Consider the following 20,614-nt stretch of genomic DNA (forward strand, 5'->3'; position numbering starts at 1 on the left):
ATGTATGTATGTATGTATGTATGTATGTATGTATGTATGTATGTATGTATGTGTGTATGTATGTATGTATGTATATATATATGTATATATATATATATATATATATATATAAAGTGGAATGTGTGCTGTGGTCCGATGAGTCCACATTTCACATTGTTTTTGGAAATCATGGACGTCGTGTCCTCCGGATCAAAGGGGAAAATGACCATCCAGATTGTTTCCAGCAGAAAGATCAAAGCCAGCATTTGTGATGGTATGGGGGTGTGTTAGTGCCCATGGCATGGGCAATTTACACATCTGTGATGGCATCATCAATGCTGAAAGGTACATCCAGGTTTTGGAGCAACACATGCTGCCATCCAAGCAGTGTCTTTTTGAGGGACGTCCCTGCTTTTTTCAGCAAGACGATGCCAAGCCACATTCTGTACATGTTACAACAGTGTGGCTTCGTAGTAAATAGTGCGGGTACTAGACTGGCCTGCCTGCATTCCAGACCTGTCGCCATTTGAAAATGTGTGGCACATTATGAACCGCAAAATACAACAATGGATACCCTGGACTGTAGAAAAACTGAATTCGTAGATCAGGCAAGAATGGGAAAGAATTCATCTACAAAACTTCAACAATTAGTGTCCTCAGTTCCCAAATGCGTGAGTGTTGTTAGAAGGAAAGGTGATGTAACACAGTGGTAAACATACCACTGTCCCAGCTTTTTTGAAATGTGTTGCAGGCATCCATTTCAAAATGAGCAAATATTTGCACAAAAACAATAAAGTTTATCAGTTTGAGCATTGAATATCTTGCCTTTGTGGTGTATTCAATTGAATATAGGTTGAAGAGGATTTGCAAATCATTGTATTCTGTTTTATTTACATTTTACACAACGTCCCAATTTCATTGGAATTAGGGTTATGTGGGAGGAAGCCGGAGCATCCGGAGGGAACCCACGCAAACACAGGGAGAACATGCACACTCCACCCAGCAAGGCTACAGGTGGGAATCGCCCCCATGACGTTCTTGCGGTGATGCAAAAGTGCTGACCGCTAAGCCACTGTGCTGCCCAAAACTCATACAGTATAATCTATGACTCTATAACTCTGCTTGGAAATTGCTTGGAACTACGAGTATTTGTCACCTAGAAATAGAAGTTAAATTGGTGCACGGCATCATGGCATATTCTCTCTTTTATGTGACAGTCAGTGTTGCTTATTCTCTATTAGTAAAGTTTATTTCCATGTTGTCACCAATTTAATAATAGAATGTTTGGGCACATGTAGTACCTTTATTATTATTAATCTGAGAAGAGATTGTGATATCTCACTTTCACGCATATGCTCACACCAGGAGCTGTTTACTCTACTTCTGTCTTGCACAGGGATATTTGGACACACCCAAACAGAACTCAGGAATCGAACCACGATGCTCAGTCATAGCATCCCGGTTAAAAAAATAATGCGGTTCAAACTGGGTATGACTGTCCCGTAGCCCTACAGAACCATAAACAGAACCAGGTCATGTACTAAGATGTGGCACTCAAATGTGTGTCACAGAAATGCTGAGTGGTCCACTACAGCACATCTTGTCCTGGATCTCATTTCATTTTGCTTGTACCGTTAGAAAGTGTGACTCACACTCGCTCCTTCTCTCCATCCATCTGGATGTGGGTGGTATTTTTGTACCTGCAGCACATTTTGCTTTAAATTTTCCTAATGTAACGCTGGCTAAAGCAACAGTTATGCATTTATTTTTGTGTCCTTGGTTCATTTGTATGATTGTGTGTTTTTTTTTTTTTTTTTGGCATCATGCAGCCTGTCTTTGTGCCAAGATTCGGAGGTGGAGGGAGGGAGTGAAGGAGGAGGGATGGAAAAAAGGAATACACTGTGCGTGAGGCTTAGAACAAATCCAGGAGTGGAAAAGTACTGCATTCATGTTTTTGGGTGAGCAGGGTGTTGGTGTGCAGTAGGTTGCTGCTAGCTGTGGACAGCCACTTAAAATAAAATAAATTTAGTTCTAGCAGTAAGGATTATCATAAGTAATGACTATTCATTATCAATTATTTTTTTGTGATTGCTGAAATAATAATTGAGCCGTGCTCCACATAATAAAACAATACAACAAAATTCTGCATCTATTAAGAAGAGTTAAGTAAAATGAGATAAAACTATAAAGCTACACTGCAAAAATTCTAAATCTTACCAAGTATATTTATGTAATTTCTAGTCAAAATCTCAATTCACACTTAATATAAGAGGCAATCACTTAGCAAGTAAAATTTCAGTAAGCTACAAAGACTTGTTTTGAGATCATCTTATAAACTTTGTATCAGTATAAGTAATGACACTGCCTAACAGAGAACATTTCCAGCTTTAGGTGTTTCATGTGAGTATCTTGCTTTTTATTCAGATAATCACTCAGGAGGCAGAACGTTACAGCTGACCCTCTTATAAGGAACATACAGGCCTGCTGGCTGTACAGATCAGGCATCACCTTTTCTTTGTAATTGAGGGGTGGTAAAGTAAAATGAGCATATTTAGTTGGCAACCACGTGTGCACCATGCTTGCAGCAGATGTGAATGTGTGAGTGAATGTGGCAGGCAGATCACAGAATGGTTACCTAGTGGTATAAGTTGAAGCCAGCCAGTCACTTTCACTTTTAACCCTCAAGCGACCGAGTGGGGTCATTTATGACCCTGGACGTATGTTTTTGTGCACCATTTTTCTAATTTTAATAGGGGAAAAGTTTCCTACCATGAATTTGTCAATCTGTTTGTCCTACATTTGTTCATAGAATTTTGCAAGGATCGGCCGATCTTTGTGGCAGCTATAATCCAAACTTGTGCAGGGTCACGTATGACCCCCGGGAAGATCTATGAGATTTTCAATATTATAGCTTCAGATGGTATTGTAATTTGCCAACTCTAATCATTATATTTTAATGTTTTGCAGGGAAGATTGGCCAACAGACCTAGAATAGCAAGATTTATAGCTGCACAAGCATTGAGACTGATTGTTGATGCCCAGAGTGATGATGAAAATACGTCACAATTGCCACAAAGGATGACTGATGGGTTCATTGAGATATGTGTTAAAGTACTGGCATATTTACTAGTCACCGGTTCTTCTATATTTGTTGCTGTAATTATCCTACTGTATTAGTTGCTAAAATAGCCTTGTCCATTGATCGTTAAAGTCATAAGTCAATATTTTAACATGTTACCAATTACTTATATTGGATAAAAGTTAATCACATCATCTCTTGCACACCAAAATGTGGCACTGCAAGCAACTAGATGCTGGCATTCTTAGTTTTGGCATTAACATGACTGAAAGAATGTAGATACACTCACTGACTCACTTAACAAGTAAAGTTTCAGGAAGATATGATTTCTTTTTAGATGATACATCTTAAGAAGCTTGTTAAATGAGCCTTGTGAACATCTTGTTTTGAGTCAAATCTGAAATGGAAGAAGCTTTTTTTGACTCACCATAACATTTTTAAGCTGCTGTGTTTGTAATACAAGAAAAAATGAAGCTCAGAATGAGTTCTCAGATAATTTCAGGACCTTATTTCAAGAAATGGAAAGTGAAATGTTACACCCCTTTTCCACAGGACACTGTTCTATTACAACCATTGTTGTAATGTAACGAAGTAGAAATACTTTGTTACTGTACTTAAGTATAATTTTGACGTATCTGTACTTTACTTCCTTATTTATATTTCTGGCAACTTTCACTTTTACGCCACTACATTTCCTCAATAAAATGTATACTTTTACTCTGATACATTTCCCTGAACCATCTTCGTTACTACAATATAAAAGTCGAAGAAATTTGATTTGGAAGTGCCTGTTTGCAGAAGCGAAAGTAAGTCACAGCGCAAAACATTCAGTCCTTTTCAACCGCAGTGCAGCAGCTTTCACTCCTGCAGCATCAAGTGTTGTGTTTGACTTAAAACATGTTTAAAAGACAAAAAAAAAAAAAAAAAAAAAAAAAAAACAGGTTGAATCTGTGCCCCTGCTGAGGATGAGGAGACTGTGGAGGGTGAAAACCATCTGCACCTTTGGACTCCAAACGTGCACACGCTGACGCACACACATGCGCATGGTTTGGCTCCTGCTGGAGTCCAGTGCACATATCTGAGTTAACACACACTTAAGGGGAAAACTTCAGGATCGACAAAACTGACCAGTGCATCTGTTTAATTTTTATTTTGCTGAAGTTTACGCGGAGAAGCAGTGTGTAAAAGCAGAGCTGCATTTTGGATTTGAGAGCACAAAGAGTGCTATGTTTGGTTGCTTTGCGGTGGTTGGTGGTGGTGACACTTGAAAGGTTTTTTTATTTTTTTTATTTTTATTTTTTATTTTACATTTCCTTAAATTTGGCACAACTATGTGGCTATAAATGTCTGTTCTGTTTCACAAGAGCCTGGCTGTTGTGTTTAACAGAAAAGTGCATGTGGGTCTTCCAGGAAAACAACTGCATATTTAGAAAAAGAACATCACTCATCCCGTCACCAACACGAGGTGGATCCAGCCTTTTATAGGGGCTGAGGCCCCCTCCTGGTTTCTCCAGACACCACACTGGCTTTCTTTTTGTGTCGCTGTTTCACTCTCCACTCAATTTTGGATTTTACTTTTACTCAATACTTTTAATTAAAATACATTTTTATATGAGAAATTTACTTCTGATACTTAAGAACAGTAAATGTCAGATACTTCATGACTTTTAATCAAGTAATATTTTTAAAGGAGACTTTTAACTTTTACCAAAGTAATTTTATGCTAAGATACTTGTACTTTCACTCAAGTATCACTTTAAGGCACTTTATACAAGACTGATTACAACCCCTCACGATCCAGAAAAAATGCAAAAACCGAATGAAATATCTTACATCTTACTCTTGGGAGGAAGCATGCCTACTCCCAGGCTGGCTTATGAAGTGCATACCTGGCAACCCGATCACAAATAAAGGTTGTGCCCAGCTGGGTTCTCTGCCAGAACCGCAGCAAACGCTGCTTTTTACTTCAAAGTTTTACCCCAGTGGAACACAATCAAACAAGTATCAAGCTGTACTCACTTGGACTACCCTGTTTAAAGATGTTTGAACATGATTGAAGCTGTTAAGACTACGTACACCCTGAAGCGACCGCGTAATGATGCTGATTTGTGGAATCGAGATGAAATTTTCACCCTGATTTCAAAACTGGTGCCGATGATGGCCGTAACTACTGCGTATACCAAGTTTGTTCAAGATTGATAATAGCGTTATTGGTCAGTGCGTTACTGTGATGCTTCAAAACATGCCTCAGTTTGTTATTCGGGATGAAACGGGAAGGAACGACGCTCTGTGGAATTGGCAGAATTTAAAAATAATAATAATAATTTAAAAAGTTTGCCAATGAAACAAGTGAAAATTCACATAAAAGTCTTGAAATGTACCGTGGCCCTGCGACAGACTGGCAGCGTGTCCAGAGTGTAACCTGCCTCTCGCCCAGTGAGTACTGGTATAAGCTCAATCCCACTTGACCCTTAATTTAATAAGTGAGTATAGAAAATGATTTCTGGAGTGTGTTAGATGAGGTGGTGGAGAGTGTGCCCAAGCATGAAAGAGTGGTGATAGGAGCAGACTTCAATGGGCATGTTGGTGAAGGGAACAGAGGTGATGAGGAAGTAATGGGTAGATATGGTATCAAGGATAGGAATGGGGAAGGACAGATGGTAGTTGATTTTGCAAAAAGGATGGAAATGGCTGTGGTGAATACCTACTTTAAGAAAAGGGAGGAGCACAGGGTAACATAAGAGTGGAGGAAGGTGCACACAGGTGGACTACATTCTTTATAGGAGATGCAAGCTAAAATAAATCACAGACTGTAAGGTGCTAGCAGGAGAGAGTGTCACTAGACAGCATAGGATGGTTGTTTGTAGGATGACTTTAGAGGTAAAGAAGAAGAAGAGAGTGAGAGCTCAACAAAGGATCAGATGGTGGAAGCTGAAGGAGGAAGACTGTTGTGTGAAATTTAGCGAGCAGGTGAGAGAAGCACTAGTTGGAGGGGAAGCAATTTTGGACAACTGGAAAAGTACTGCAGATGTGGTGAGGGAGACAGCTAGGGCAGTACTGGGTATGACATCTGGACAGTGGAAGGAAGACAAGGAGACTTGGTGGTGGAATGAAGAGGTCCAGGAAAGCATAAGGAGAAAGAGGTTGGCGAAAACGTTTTGGGATAGTCGGAGAGATGAAGAAAGTAGACAGGAGTACAAGGAGATGCGGAGTAAGGCGAGAAGAGAAGTGGCAAAAGCAAAGGAAAAGGCATATTGCGAGCTGTACAAGAAGTTGAATAGTAAGGAAGGAGAAAAGGACTTGTACCGATTGGCCAGACAAAGGGACAGAGCTGGAAAGGATGTGCAGCAGGTTATGGTGGTAAAAGATGCACATGGTAATGTGCTGACAAGTGAGGAGTGTGTGCTGAGAAGGTATAGGGAATATTTTGAAGAGTTGATGAATAAAGAAAATGAGCGAGAGAAAAGGCTGGATGATGTGGTGAGAGTAAATCAGGAAGTAAAAGAGATTAGCAAGGACGAAGTGAGGGCTGCTATGAAGAGGATGAAGAGTGGAAAGGCAGTTGGTCCAGATGACATTCCAATGGAGGCATGGAAATGTCTAGGAGAGATGGCAGTAGAGTTTCTAACCAGATTGTTTAATAAAATCTTGGAAAGTGAGAGGATGCCTGAGGAGTGGAGACGAAGTGTGCTGGTTCCTATTTTCAAGAACAAGGGTGATGTGCAGAGCTGCAGTAACTACAGAGGCATAAAGCTGATCAGCCACAGCATGAAGTTATGGGAAAGAGTAGTAGAAGCTAGGCTTAGAAAACAGGTGAAGATCTGTGAGCAGCAATATGGTTTCATGCCGAGAAAGAGCACTATAGATGCAATGTTTGCTCTGAGAATACTGTTGGAAAAGTACAGAGAAGGACAGAAAGAGTTACATTGTGTGTTTGTGGACTTAGAAAAAGCTTATGATAGGGTGCCAAGAGAAGAGTTGTGGCATTGTATGAGGAAGTCTGGAGTGGCAGAGAAGTATGTTAGGGTAGTGCAGGACATGTACAAGAATAGTGTGACAGCGGTGAGATGCGCAGTCGGAATGACAGACTCATTCAAGGTGGAGGTGGGATTACACCAAGGATCAGCTCTGAGTCCTTTCTTGTTTGCAGTGGTGATGGACAGGTTGACAGATGAGATCAGACAGGAGTCCCCATGGACTATGATGTTTGCAGATGACATTGTGATCTGTAGTGAGAGTAGAGAGCAAGTTGAGTCTAGTCTGGAGAAGTGGAGATATGCTTTGGAGAGAAGGGGAATGAAAGTCAGTAGAAGCAAGACTGAGTACATGTGTGTGAATGAGAGGGAGCCCAGTGGAATAGTGCAGTTACAAGGAGTAGAAGTGGTGAAAGTAGATGAGTTTAAATATTTGGGGTCAACTGTTCAAAGTAATGGAGAGTGTGGTAAAGAGGTGAAGAAGAGAGTGCAGGCAGGGTGGAGTGGGTGGAGAAAGGTGGCAGGAGTGATTTGTGACTGAAGAATATCAGCAAGAGTGAAGGGGAAAGTTTACAAAACAGTAGTGAGACCAGCTATGTTGTATGGTTTAGAGACAGTGGCACTAACAAAAAGACAGGAGGCAGAGCTGGAGGTGGCAGAGCTGAAGATGTTGAGATTCTCTTTGGGAGTGACAAGAATGGACAAGATTAGGAATGAACATATCAGAGGGACAGCTCAGGTGGGACGGTTTGGAGACAAAGTCAGAGAGGCGAGATTGAGATGGTTTGGACATGTGCAGAGGAGGGACCCAGGGTATATAGGGAGAAGGATGCTGAGGATGGAGCCACCAGGCAGGAGGAGAAGAGGGAGACCAAAGAGGAGGTTCATGGATGTGCTGAGAGAGGACATGCAGGTGGTTGGTGTGACAGAGGAAGATACAGAGGACAGGGTGAGATGGAAACGATTGATCTGCTGTGGCGACCCCTAACGGGAACAGCCGAAAGACAAAGAAGAAGAAGAAGTAGAGAAAATGAATCTACTCATGAATTTTCTGAGAAAACTATTTTTTTTTCTAGGAAGTATTGCATCTTTTCCATATAACACAGCAGTGTAAAAAGTCTCGCCGTGAGTCCAAATGACTCAAAACAAGATGTTTCCCAGACTCTGACTTAAGTTTTTAAGATACATTGTCTGAAAATAAATCCTTATATCTGACTGAAAATTTACTTGATAAGTGTTTGTCTTATATTAAGTGGAATTAGACATTTTGACTAGAAAATAGGCAAATATACTTTGTAAAAGATTTTGAGGTGTTTTTGTTTTGTTTTTTGCAGTGCAGTGTAATAAAACTGATTCTGTACATTTATATTTCATTGTTACGCGTCTGCTTTTGCAAAGAGTTTAGGATAGAAAACAGGTAGAGCAAGAACTGGCATGTTTGTCATCTTTGTTTTCCTGATTTGTTTCCAGATGTCTGAACAGACAGAATGTGTGACTCTGTTTTGCAGGCCCATCTCCTTTTTTGCTTTATTTTCACACGTTTTTCTTTGTACATGGACTCCATTGAGTGCTGTCTTTTGAGTGCTGTCTTCTGCATATTGTCTCAGATAAAAGAGTGGAGCGTAACACTACCATAAGACTACTCCTAGAAGTCAAAGAGCTCCTGAAGGCGTTTGGGAAACGGTCAGTCCAGGTTTCCAGTGCAGTCTCTGTTTTGGACAACATTTTCCACAAGCTGCAACCTCAGGTCAGCTAGGACAATATTTCAAATTGAGGTCTAATTATTTCACTTAACACACAGATGTGTCTCATATTTAAGTTTAACATGTCTGCTCTTTTTGATGGAGATACAGAAATAAGAATGTTTGAATTACATTTGTGTGTTGAGAATATTGAAGCTGCAGGATTTTTTGTTTGTTTGCTTGTTTTTTCTGCTGCCATGTCTTCTGGGTTTTTCTGTCTCCACCTCACCCGACTGGTATGAAATTCACATAATTACCTCCGACCAACAAATTTGGTGCAGACTGGCACTCACTATCACTTGACAAAGTTTGATCCGGATCTGATCCGATTGTGGAATTTGTGCACATTTCAATTTAATATTGAAAAGCCCATTTGGTGTACATTTTGCATTAAAACCAATCAAAAGTGCCTCAATCACTCTCATTTGTGACAATGAGGTACAAACTGTCACTCATTGAATAGACTAAGTTTGATCTGCATCTGATCCGTATTGCGGATTTAGTGGATATTTGATTTTACATTGAAAAGCCCTTTTGATCTATATTTTGTATTATATTTTATCTTATGAAAAGCCACTTCTAACAGGACTTTGACTCTGAAACTTTTTTCCAAGGTAAAAATTTGTGTTTGCGTAGGTGCACGGTACTCTAGTTTTTTGTATTGATCCTGATTTGATTGTATCCTGATGCAACTCCAGATCTCCAAGAAGAAAGAACCTCATATGCATGTTTAGGATAGTGGGAGGAAAACGGCACACTTGGGAAAACTCAGACAGAAATTAAATGAGCTTTGAACCTATGACTTTCTTTTTGTGAAACAAGAATGGCGGCCACAAAGCTTGAGGCTTCTTTCATGATCAAAAGTACAGACACCCCGATATTCCATTTTCATAATTCAGAATATTGTCAGAAATAAATGGAAAAGAACAAATTTTAAAATAAAAAAAAATCGTTTTTGAACGATAGCAACAACAACAACAAAACGGTTTCAGAAATTAATGAATTAAATTTTAAAAAATTGTCTGGACATAGTTGTACGCACGCATCTGATGAATTGAAATTCGATCCTCAGACAAAATATAAAGCAAATAAAACTCAACTGGGTTTGATTGAAGCTACAGTTTGGAGGATTTAGGGTATTTATTAGCAGAAATAGAATATAGCAGTGATTGTTAATAATGAACATTTCTTCATTAGTGTGCAGTTAATCAGCAAACATTCAGTGTGTTTTCATGGGCTTGGATTAGGCCCTTCATTTCTACATGGGGGAGCGGGCTCCCTCATGGAGGCCACCATGCTACACCACTATGTTTATGCACTTGCCCAAAAAGGGATGCACTTACTCCACCTTTCACATTTTGCAAGGCGGCTGGGACACTGAACAAACAAGAAGAGGAGCGGCACAGGCGACAACTGTCCCCTCCCCTTATTCATGTGAAGGGCCTTGAGGCATCACTGTAGTGATTTGGTGCTATACAAATAAAATAAATTGAATTAAATTGAAGAGGAGTTACTCCACTGTACACTGTCATGTGGTTGCTCGTGCAGGAAAGCAAGTTTGACAGCCCTCATTTTTGTGAAATGGAGGAGCAAACATATTTCTTATCACAAGAGAAGGGCAGGGAGCATGAATCCCCATCACCAAAGAAGTGAAAACTCAAGGGGAAACAAAACGGGAACCAGCAAAGGCATAATGCAATCTGCAGCCTCACCACTAGATGACACTACATTCTACACGATTGATGCTTTCACTGCATAAAATGGGACTAAAGTAGAGGCAAAGTTTATGCAAATTTTTGTTGTTTTTGCGTGAGTGGACATTTATTTGCTTATAAAATTGTTCAGTTGCATTTATTTCTGATGATATTCTGACATTTGCACTTGAAAATCAAGGGCGGCAGATATTTGTCAGATAGCTGATAAGGATCCTGTTTGTATGCAATTTTATTTAAAATTTTCTTTAGTGTGAATAATAGCTACATCTCTTTGTGTTTAGCGAGAATTTGACTCTCTGGCCTGTGATGTTGTCATGAATGATGATGAAGACAAAGATCCCATATCCTGTCTGGTCTCTAACCAAGAAGTATGGACTTTGTTTGAGAACATCTGGACCAGGACGTGTCAAATGAGGTGGGTGTAACATGGCTCAGGGACAGGACCTCCCTGTTCTGTTTTGTCTGTTAACTTCCATCCAGATGTTGTAGTGTCCTTGTCTAAAATGAGATACAAGTCTCACAACCATACAGTAAGAGAGGAAGTACCAAAGAAAGACCGGAAAGACTTGGACCTTCATTGTGACACCGACGTCACCAAACACTTCTGTCCAGTGACCTGATGACTCAACAAGCTCTTCCCAGGCACTTCTTGATCTCAGAGGCCAATGATCCAGAGACTTAAATGTCACTGCCAGCATAAAACCCTAAACCTAGGCCTTGATCCTGGAAAATTGCTCACTCAGCTTCTCAAGTGCTGCAGTCAGGGCAACCATTGATTCTGCAAAGACAGCATCTTCTGTGAAGTTAAGGTCACTAATCCCTTCCTCAACAACAGTCACTGATTTTCACAGTGCTAACCCAGCACCCAGCCCATGCAAGCACTGAAAAGTGTAAGACCTGGAACACATCCCTGATAAATGCCAGTTTTCACTGGGAAAAATTGAGAGTTTGGCCCCCGCTCTATATATCACTCTTAATCAAATTAAGACATTCCATTCTTCCTCAGAGATGTTATTGAATGCATTGAGATGAGATGGGATATACTTTATTGATCTCACAGTGGAGAAATTCTGTTTACACTCCACTTACCTCAGACAGCAGTTAGTCCACAGTTATTACTTGTTTACCGTAATAATGGCACACATCAGAATTAAAGACAGCACATGTTGTTGATATGACATAAGCACCTTAAGTAGATTATGATGTCCTTCTGGAATTTTCACAGCGTTTTGTGACACGTACAGCATAGGGGACATAATGTGGCTGTGAGTCAGTAAACAGACAATGTTGTGTAGCATGCAAACAGGAATATTATTTGAATATTCTATAAAGAAGAATGCCAAGGTTTTTCTTTCTTTTTTTCCCCTTTTTCCTATCCCCACTGACTGCTTTTTCCCATGTAATGTTTCAGTTTGGAAGTGTTCAAAGCTCTGGGTTTTGACCCAAGCGCCATGCAGAGCGCTCTGCCAGCGGGTCGTACTCCACCACCACAGGATGCTTTGGCCTGTTTGCACAAACTGCACTCCGTGGTCTCACAGCTGCTCCAAGCCTTCAGCAGGTATCTCAGTCCACTTGTATAGCACCAGAAAAGTTGTTTCAGTTGATGTTAAAGCTGCCACTGAATATGTTTCAGACTTTATTTACATCAATTACAAAGAAATACAAACAATATGGCACTCTATAGGAAATCTGCATGGAGTAGACAGTTCTCAAAAACTGAGTGGCTGTGCAAGAAGTAGAAGAGTGAGGAAAGCTACCAAGACACCTAGACAACCCAGAAGAAGTTATAGGCTTACGTGGCTGTGATTGGAGAAATTATGCACAGTGCAAGCTTTGCATTTTGTATCACCAGTTATCCATCTTCATGATGAAGTGGTATAGAGGAGGATTTTCTTAAAAAGAAGACCTGAAGGTTTAGCTACAAATTGCCAGAAGGTACATCTGTGATGCAAGCCTGGATTTGATCAGTTTTGGTGAAAGAAAATCCTTCTCTGCTCTACTCCACTATGAAGCTAAGAGTAGTGATGCAAAATAAGTAAGTATTCACAGCCTTTGCCATGATGCTCAAAATTGGGCTCAGGTGCATCCTGTTTCCACTGACCATCCTTTAGATGTTTCTACAGCTTAATTTGAGGCCACCTGGGGTAAACACAGTTGACTGGACATGATTTGGAAAGACACACACCTGTCTACATATAAAGTCCCACAGTTGACAATGCATGTCAGAACACAAACCAAGCATGAAGTCAAAGGAATTGCAGGTAGACCTCTAAGACAGGATTGTCTTGTGGCACAAATCTGGGGAAGGGTACACAAATATTTTTGCTGTTTTGAAGGTCCCAATGAGCACAGTGGGCTCCATCATTCGTAAATGGAAGACGTTCGGATCCACCAGGTTACTTTCTAGAGCTCACTCGCAGTCTAAACTGAGCAATCGGGGGAGAAGGGGCATAGTCAGGGTGGTGACCATAAACCTGATGGTCACTCTGTCAGAGCTCCAGCATTCCTCTGTGGAGAGAGGAGAACAGTCCAGAAGGGCAACCATCTCTGTAGCAATCAAACAATCAGGACTGTATGGTAAAGTGGCCAGATGGAGGCCAGTCCTTAGTAAAAAGCACATGGCAGCCCACCTGGTGTTTCCCAAAAGGCACCTGAAGGACTGTCAGACCATAAGAAACAAAAATCTCTGGTCTGATAAGACAAAGATTGAACTCTTTGGTGTGAATGCCATGTGTCATGTTTGGAGGAAATCCCTACAGTGAAGCATGGTGGTGGCAGCATCATGCTGTGGGGATGTTTTTCAGCGACAGGAACTGGGAGACTAGTCAGAATTGAGGGAAAAATGAATGCAGCAATGTACAGAGACATCCTGGATGAAAACCTGCTCCAGATCGCTCTTGACCTCAGACTGGGGTGACGGTTCATCTTTCAGTAGGACAATGACCCTAAACACACAGTCAAGAAATCAAAGGAGTGGCTTCAGGAAAACTCTGTCCTTGAGTGGCCCACCCAGAGCCCAGACCGGAATCTGATTGAACATTTCTGGAAAGATCTGAAAAGCTTGAGAGGTGCTGCAAAAGAGGAATGGACAAAACTGCCTAAAGATAGGTGCACCAAGATTGTGGCATCATATTCAAGAAGACTAGAGACTGTAATTGCTGCCAAAGGTGCATCAACAAAGTATTGAACAAAGGGTGTGAATGCGTATGTACATGTGATTTCTTAGTTTTTTATTTTTAATAAATTTGCAAAAATTAAAAAAAATGTCATGTTGTGTGCAGAATTTTGAGGGGATAAAATGAATTTCCTCCATTTTGGAATAAGGCTGTAACATAACAAAAAGTGGAAAAAATGAAGCACCTTGAATACTTTCTGGATGCACTGTATCCTTGGCAAACACCTGTGTTGTACATTTGTCTCACATATGAAAGGTCTTTTTAGACTGTCCTTTCCCTGTCTTTGTTCTGAATATGTGTGTCACACTCAGGCTGTCTGTGCAATGCAATCTTGGTTTGGCTGTAATCTGTTTGACCTTTAAGCCTTGCATTGCTACATTTCCCGTGACGCAGCACGGCTGCACTTTCACACGGTTTAACATGACACTTTTGAAAGAATGTCACAGTTATCCCAATGTTGTCTTCACCGCTGCAAAAGCTTGTACCTGCACAATTCCACACAGGAAGGAGAGATTTGTATACTTGTCAGTCATTCACTTTTGGCAACAACCTGTTGTGGTATTTGAGCTTATTGAAGAATTGTTCTGTAACAAGTCGCTGACGTTGTGAGATGATATTTCAATGGAGATCTTAGTCAGGTAATAGCTATTAATTGTTTCTTTAGCTGAAATCTTTGGGCTGGTTTTTGGTCCTTCTTGAGCTTTCTTCCTCTTTGAAACTGGCACAGCTATCCAGAATTCTACCCCAGAATTCAAAGCTTTTTCAGTTGAGATATTCAACAAAACGGTAGAAGATTACAGTATTTAAGAGCCATTTTTGTGTTTTTCATGCAAACAGCCAAAATTTCCCTATAACTTTTCAGCTTTTTTGCGAGTTCATAATATGTATATGTTGTAGACATGAACAAGCGAAGCCCTTCAGCATCTCACCATGTCATTTAAGTCCTTCAGACTTTTTTCAGTAAAGTGGTTCTTGGGTGCATGAGCATAGCTAAAACCTTTCAGCTTCTGGGGGGCCTCCGCCCTCCCAGACCCCCCACCTTTTTAAACACTTTTCTTTTTTTGCCTTTCAACGTCTGTGGGGGCTGCATCTCCCAGGCCCCATGGCGTTTTTAAGCATTTTTCTTTTTTGCCTTTCAGCTTCTGGGGGGGCTCCACCCCACAGACACCCCCTAATTACAGCCCTCTTAACCCCAGCTATTTAAGCACTTTTTTAAATGTAGATGTAAATTAATATTCAAAGTTTTCAGCTAGTTGACAGTAGGGCTGTACAGTATGGCCAAATTATCATATCCCAGTATTGTCATATCAATAAGATATACGATGTGACTATAAGTTCACACAAAGTGCAGCAACAGTGAAAATTAAACATTCTTAAACAAAACAGTAATAATACCACACTCATTTTGCAATCATCATAAGGTTAGGATACTGTGCCCTCCAAATGTATTGGAACACTTGGTATTTAGCACATTTTAATTTGTTTATGTCATTTAACATACAAGAAATACAAAAATATAAAGAATAAAATTTCTAAAATTATCTTCCTCAAACTCAAACTTAAAGTAAATCTCTAAAACTTGATAATACCTGTAAATAATAATCAGTTTTATTGCCAGTTTTCTTCAGACAAGTCAGGGGATGGAAACATGAACATTTCCAAGTCACTGAATATGTCTTTTACTTTATTTACATCAATTATGAAGAAATACAAGTTTCTTTCAACAAAACATCAAATCTAGGCTTTCATCTCAGATGTCCTTTCAGGCAAATTGTCGCTGAACATTCAGGTCTTCTTTTTAAGAAAATCCTCCTCTACACCACTTAATCAGGAAGCTGAATTTTATATTTTTAATTTATTTATATAAAGTTGTAGACATTTGCTTTCAGTTTGAGTTTAAGAAAGATAACTTTAGATTTATTTTTTATTTGTATTTGAAATGGCTTAAACAAATTAAAATGTGTGAAGTACTAAGTATTCCAATACTTTTGAGTACAGCTGAGAAACACTCCGTGGCATGAGTATTTTTAAGTGAAATGCATCGTCCTGGTGTCACTCAGAGAGCAAAATTAAGAGGTTATTTAAGTCCTTCAGACAGAAAAATTAATTATCAACAGCTGCCTACTCCTTTAAAAATCAATGAAGACACACACATATATAAGGCAACCCAAATTAAAGGAAAAATGCCGCTTTTAATAACCAATATAACTTTGGTGTCATTATTAGTCCATGGTTCAAACGACATGTTCAATTCAAATCTGACGCAAACATTTTTCTTCTTCCACTAAGGTGGATTTGAACTTTTTGTGGTACACAGCACCAACTACTGGACAGGAGGAACCTAGCAGTCAGTATGAGTCACTGATTTCAAAATGCAGTTCTTTTCGACCAGACATGCTGTGACATGTCAATCATCTGTGTCCGGTCAGATTTCATGGGAGTCCAGTGCAACCCTAGCCTCCACTCTAGCTTCACCCATGCCAGGAAGTATTCAACAGTTGACATTTCCTGTTTCACTCTGGATTCAAAATTTTCAGGTACAAAAATTCTATATGGACAATTTAAAATAGAAATGTCACATGCAAATAAAACATATGGACCAGGAGATATAGTTACAATAAGTAATGAAACTAATTATAGATGGCAGAAAATGAATAAGTTCTATGATTAGCCATAGAAGATTCAACAGACATGGACTTTCTAATATCTACATTGTGCTCTAATATCTGTATGCAATGTTTTTAATATCAATATCATGCTCTAAGGAGGCACATGATACACTTGACTCTGAAGCTGTTCGACTTCTTCTTAGCTCTGGGGTGGAGGGGACACACAAAGCAAGCCCACATCTATTCAGTTCAGTTTATTTATACAGCACCAAATCACACCATACGTCCACCTAAAGTGCTACACATAAGGTAGGTTGAGACCTTACCACCCCCCCTGCTGTTGCACATTGGCAACAGCGGTAAGGAAAATGCAATCAGGTGTTTTTGGATTGTAGAAAGAAACCTCAAACAGACCAGACTCAGAGGGGTGGCCATCTGCTTGGGACATGAAAAAAAAAAGAAAAGAAAGAAAACTACAGCACAACAAAGAATTGTCAAACATGCAGACACAGAAATAAACAACCATATACATAGTACTGTAAATCCAGTTAGCATAATGACCAGTGGTTCAAAAGACGAGAGGTAAAGAGCAGAGTTCTAGTAAATTGGACTACAATTGTAGAGCCGGAGTTTTCTCCCAGTCACACATTTTGACCTCACTATGGTCTGTTAACTCATACCCACACTCTTGATCTCAAACGGTTTCCATGTGGACCCTACACATCCCAGTCTGGGATGAATAGATGCTCAGACATGCCAATGACCAGCACTGACTTCCAACAGGCAGACGTGCTCCCTGCTGCTCCTGCAAAACAGTATAGTGAACCTCTGGACCTGGTGGTGCCTTGTCACCTTCGCTCTCCATCTTCATCCATTTATCATAGACGTTGCAGCTACTGCTCCACCAGGCAGGCTCTCAGAGACCGAACAAAGCAGAAATCAATCAAGCAGAATGTTCTCCATCAGTAGAAACCTGTACTTCACATTTCCCAAGAATTTAGTAGTGCTTTCTCATGCTGTGCCCCTGTCACAGGGTACGAGAAGGCACATAAGGCCAGCGAGATAGGTGGGTGTACAATCATTTAGAGCAGGGGTGGCCAAGTTCGGTCCTCGAGAGCTACCTTCCTGACACTTTTAGTTGTCTCCCTGCTCCAACACACCTGAATCCAATGAAAGACTCGTTCCTTTCATTGGATTCAGGTGTGTTGGAGCAGGGAGACAACTAAAAGTTGTAGCTCTCGAGGACCGAACTTGGCCACCCCTGATTTAGAGCCTTAAAGATCAGCAACAAAGGCTTGAAATCTTACAGTCAGCTCTTACAGTCACAGGGAGTCAATGAAGGGATTAAATGTAAATAAAGGTAACAATTAGATGCGGGGCTACTCAGGTTTTAGGATTTAAAGAGTAATCTGCCCTTGACAGGCTCTGGCAAACCTTATCTTCTTACAGAAGCAGGTATTTAAGAACATCCTTATTTGAAGGCTTGCGTATGCTTCTGCTTGTGTGTGTGTGTGTGTGTGTGTGTGGGGGGGGCTTTGATCTGTTCTGTGTGAGTCTGGTGTGGTTGTAAAACTCAGACGAGAGGTTGTAAATGCTTTATCTCAGGTTTTGTGAGTATTTTAAGGATGCATGTACTTCTTCTTTGCCGAGCTTATAAAGTGCCATAAAAGTAAATTAGACTGCATTTGTTTATTGCCACTGCAGAATCCAGCTAGTTGTTTGCTGAAAGACAACAGAGATGATAGTTACCAAATGTGCACATTATGGTAGACTAGATAGAACTTTATTGACCCCTTGGGAAGACTCCCCTCAAGGAAATTGAGAGAGTGTCAGTTTTGTCAGAATTTCTCTGTATTTAAAATGAGTTTGCATACTGCAGGCAGGTGCATCTGTACGCTTCTGAATGTACCTGTATACCTTCACATCGAGCTGCGTGTCGTCACTAGAGAGCTGCGTGTTGTCAGAGCGAGCTGCAAAAAGTTTGTACCTGAGTTTTCATAGGTGGTGTTTGTAGTTGCCATCTGCCACGCCGGTGTTTGCCAACCCGGACAGTGGGAATACCACCTCAACCGGCAACTTAGTCCCGCGACTGGACGGCAACAACGTCCGAGGCCCGCCCAACGTGGTGAATTCACAGAGGCCGCGCGCTGCGTCATTAAAGCTGCGCGTCACGAGTGCCGCTTCCCCGAGGCCTCGTGCAGCCACCGCGGATCCATCAGCGCGGAAACACCGAGGCCGCGCGGCACCAGCGCAGTGCAGATCCAGCCCGGTGATAAACAACGCAGGCTGTTAACGTCGGCGATCGTCAAGCTGCTCATAAGCCGACCATGGGGCCTAAGAAGGTTCTGACAGCGGAGGAAGGTGGCGATATTAAAAAATCTCTGGACTTTCTATCAGAAAGTCTATCTCTGGACTTTCTATTTCTGTTGTGAAGCAGCAACAGAAATCAATCATGGATCTGGTGGAGGAGGTGAAGGCATTACGGCTCCAGAACGCTGAGAAAGACCGGCGTCTGGTGCAGCTGGAAAATAGAGTGGCTGAATTGGAGCAGTACACCAGAATTAACGACGTCATCATCACAGGTCTTCACATCAAACCACGGTCCTACGCACGGGCGGTAACAGATGAGAGCGGAGGGGAGCCCAGTGAACAGGAGGTCAGCTCCGTGGAAAAACAGGTTGCTGATTTCCTCCTATCTAAAGGTATAGAAATGGATTTAGGTATAGAAATGGATGAATAACATTGAAGCGTGCCACCCTCTGCCCCGGAGAAATGACGGTGATAAACGAACCGTCATCATGAGATTTATCAACAGAAAACACAAAACAGCACTGTTAAAACAAGGAAGAAAACTGAAAGGGACAAACGTATTCATCAATGAACATCTCACCAAACGGAATGCCGACATCGCCAGGAAAGCACGCTTCTTAAAGAAACAGGGAAAAATCCAGCACACATGGACTTCAAACTGTAAAATATTCATCAAACTGAACGGATCACCAGAACAAGCAAAGGTTATGGCAATAAGGAACATCGAGGAGCTGGACAAATATGAACAATAGGTATGAGGACTCAAACACATCACAGCACCATGATGCAGACTGGAGCAACCCACTCATCCACATCATCTACACCCGGAGACAAGAGAGACATAATGACTAAGGATAATGATCCGTTTATTTCTGCCCAGGAGCTCTGTCTAGATACATTTAATTATAATAACTCTGCTAACCACCCCTTCGAATCTGAAAATGATCCTGATACCTTTTTCAGTGAGAATATTGTGAGACAGTGCAAATATTTTACAGAAGAACAATTCAAAAATTATAAAATCAATGATGAAGATTTTTCAATTATACATTTCAACAGCAGAAGTCTTTCTCGTAATCTGTCCACTATTAATGATTGTTTGAAAACATCCAAAAAACGTTTTTCAGTTATTGCAATTTCAGAAACATGGTTAAATGAGGATAATAAAGATCTCGTATATCTTGATGGTTATGAATTGTTCCTGGTTAATAGGCAGACGAGAAGGGGCGGAGGCGTTGCATTGTTTGTAAGGTCAGATTATAACTGTAAACTCATTAACAACATGTCATTTACAGTGGACAACATCATGGAATGTGTTACCATAGAAATTACATCTATAAACTCCAAAAACATAGTTGTTAGTTGTATTTACAGAGCTCCTGGGACAAATATTGACACCTTTGAAGACATTATCTTAGGAATGTACAACAAAATCAACAGAAATAAGCATTTATTTGTCTGTGGAGATTTCAATATAGATTTTTTTAAACCCTCACAATCATCCACAAATCACTTCATTTATAAACACCTTGTATTGTTTAGGACTGTTTCCAACCATCATTCATCCTAGCAGAATAACTATGGACTCAACAACTCTCATTGACAATATTTTAACTAACGTTATATCCGGTAATCTTAGTGGGGGACTACTGGTCAGTGATATCAGTGATCACTTGCCAGTTTTCTCAGTCTTTGCATTGGAGGGTTGTTGTAAGTATCGAAGCAATACCAAATTCATGAGTAGAAAAGTAACACCTGAAACAATTGATAATTTAAGGGAGGATTTATCAAGTCAGAATTGGTCAGATGTTTTTGTTGATGATGTTGACAGGTCATATGATGCTTTCATCTCCATTTTTTTCCAGTTTGTATAATAAACACTGTCCATTTGTTGACAAAATATATAGAAATCAATATAGCAACAAACCATGGATAACTAAGGGACTTCAGAGGGCATGTAAAAAGAAAAACGTACTATATAAACAATTCATAAAACTATGAACTAAGGAAGCTGAAAGTAAGTATAAAAC

At 40.4% G+C, this 20,614-nt stretch overlaps 1 protein-coding gene across 1 annotated transcript in view; it reads left to right on the forward strand.

The window, feature by feature from the left end:
* The window catches only part of swt1 (SWT1 RNA endoribonuclease homolog), a 51,451-nt gene that overhangs the window by 18,668 nt on the left and 12,169 nt on the right, over positions 1-20,614 (forward strand). The window contains exons 14-16 of the mRNA XM_034179594.1: positions 8,640-8,779; positions 10,771-10,904; positions 11,901-12,047. Of these exons, the coding sequence (XP_034035485.1) occupies positions 8,640-8,779; positions 10,771-10,904; positions 11,901-12,047 (421 nt within the window). The remainder of the gene's footprint in view (positions 1-8,639; positions 8,780-10,770; positions 10,905-11,900; positions 12,048-20,614) is intronic.

The sequence above is a fragment of the Thalassophryne amazonica genome, chromosome 10 (assembly GCF_902500255.1).
Source record: "Thalassophryne amazonica chromosome 10, fThaAma1.1, whole genome shotgun sequence".
In the NCBI taxonomy this organism is placed as follows: Eukaryota; Metazoa; Chordata; class Actinopteri; order Batrachoidiformes; family Batrachoididae; genus Thalassophryne; species Thalassophryne amazonica.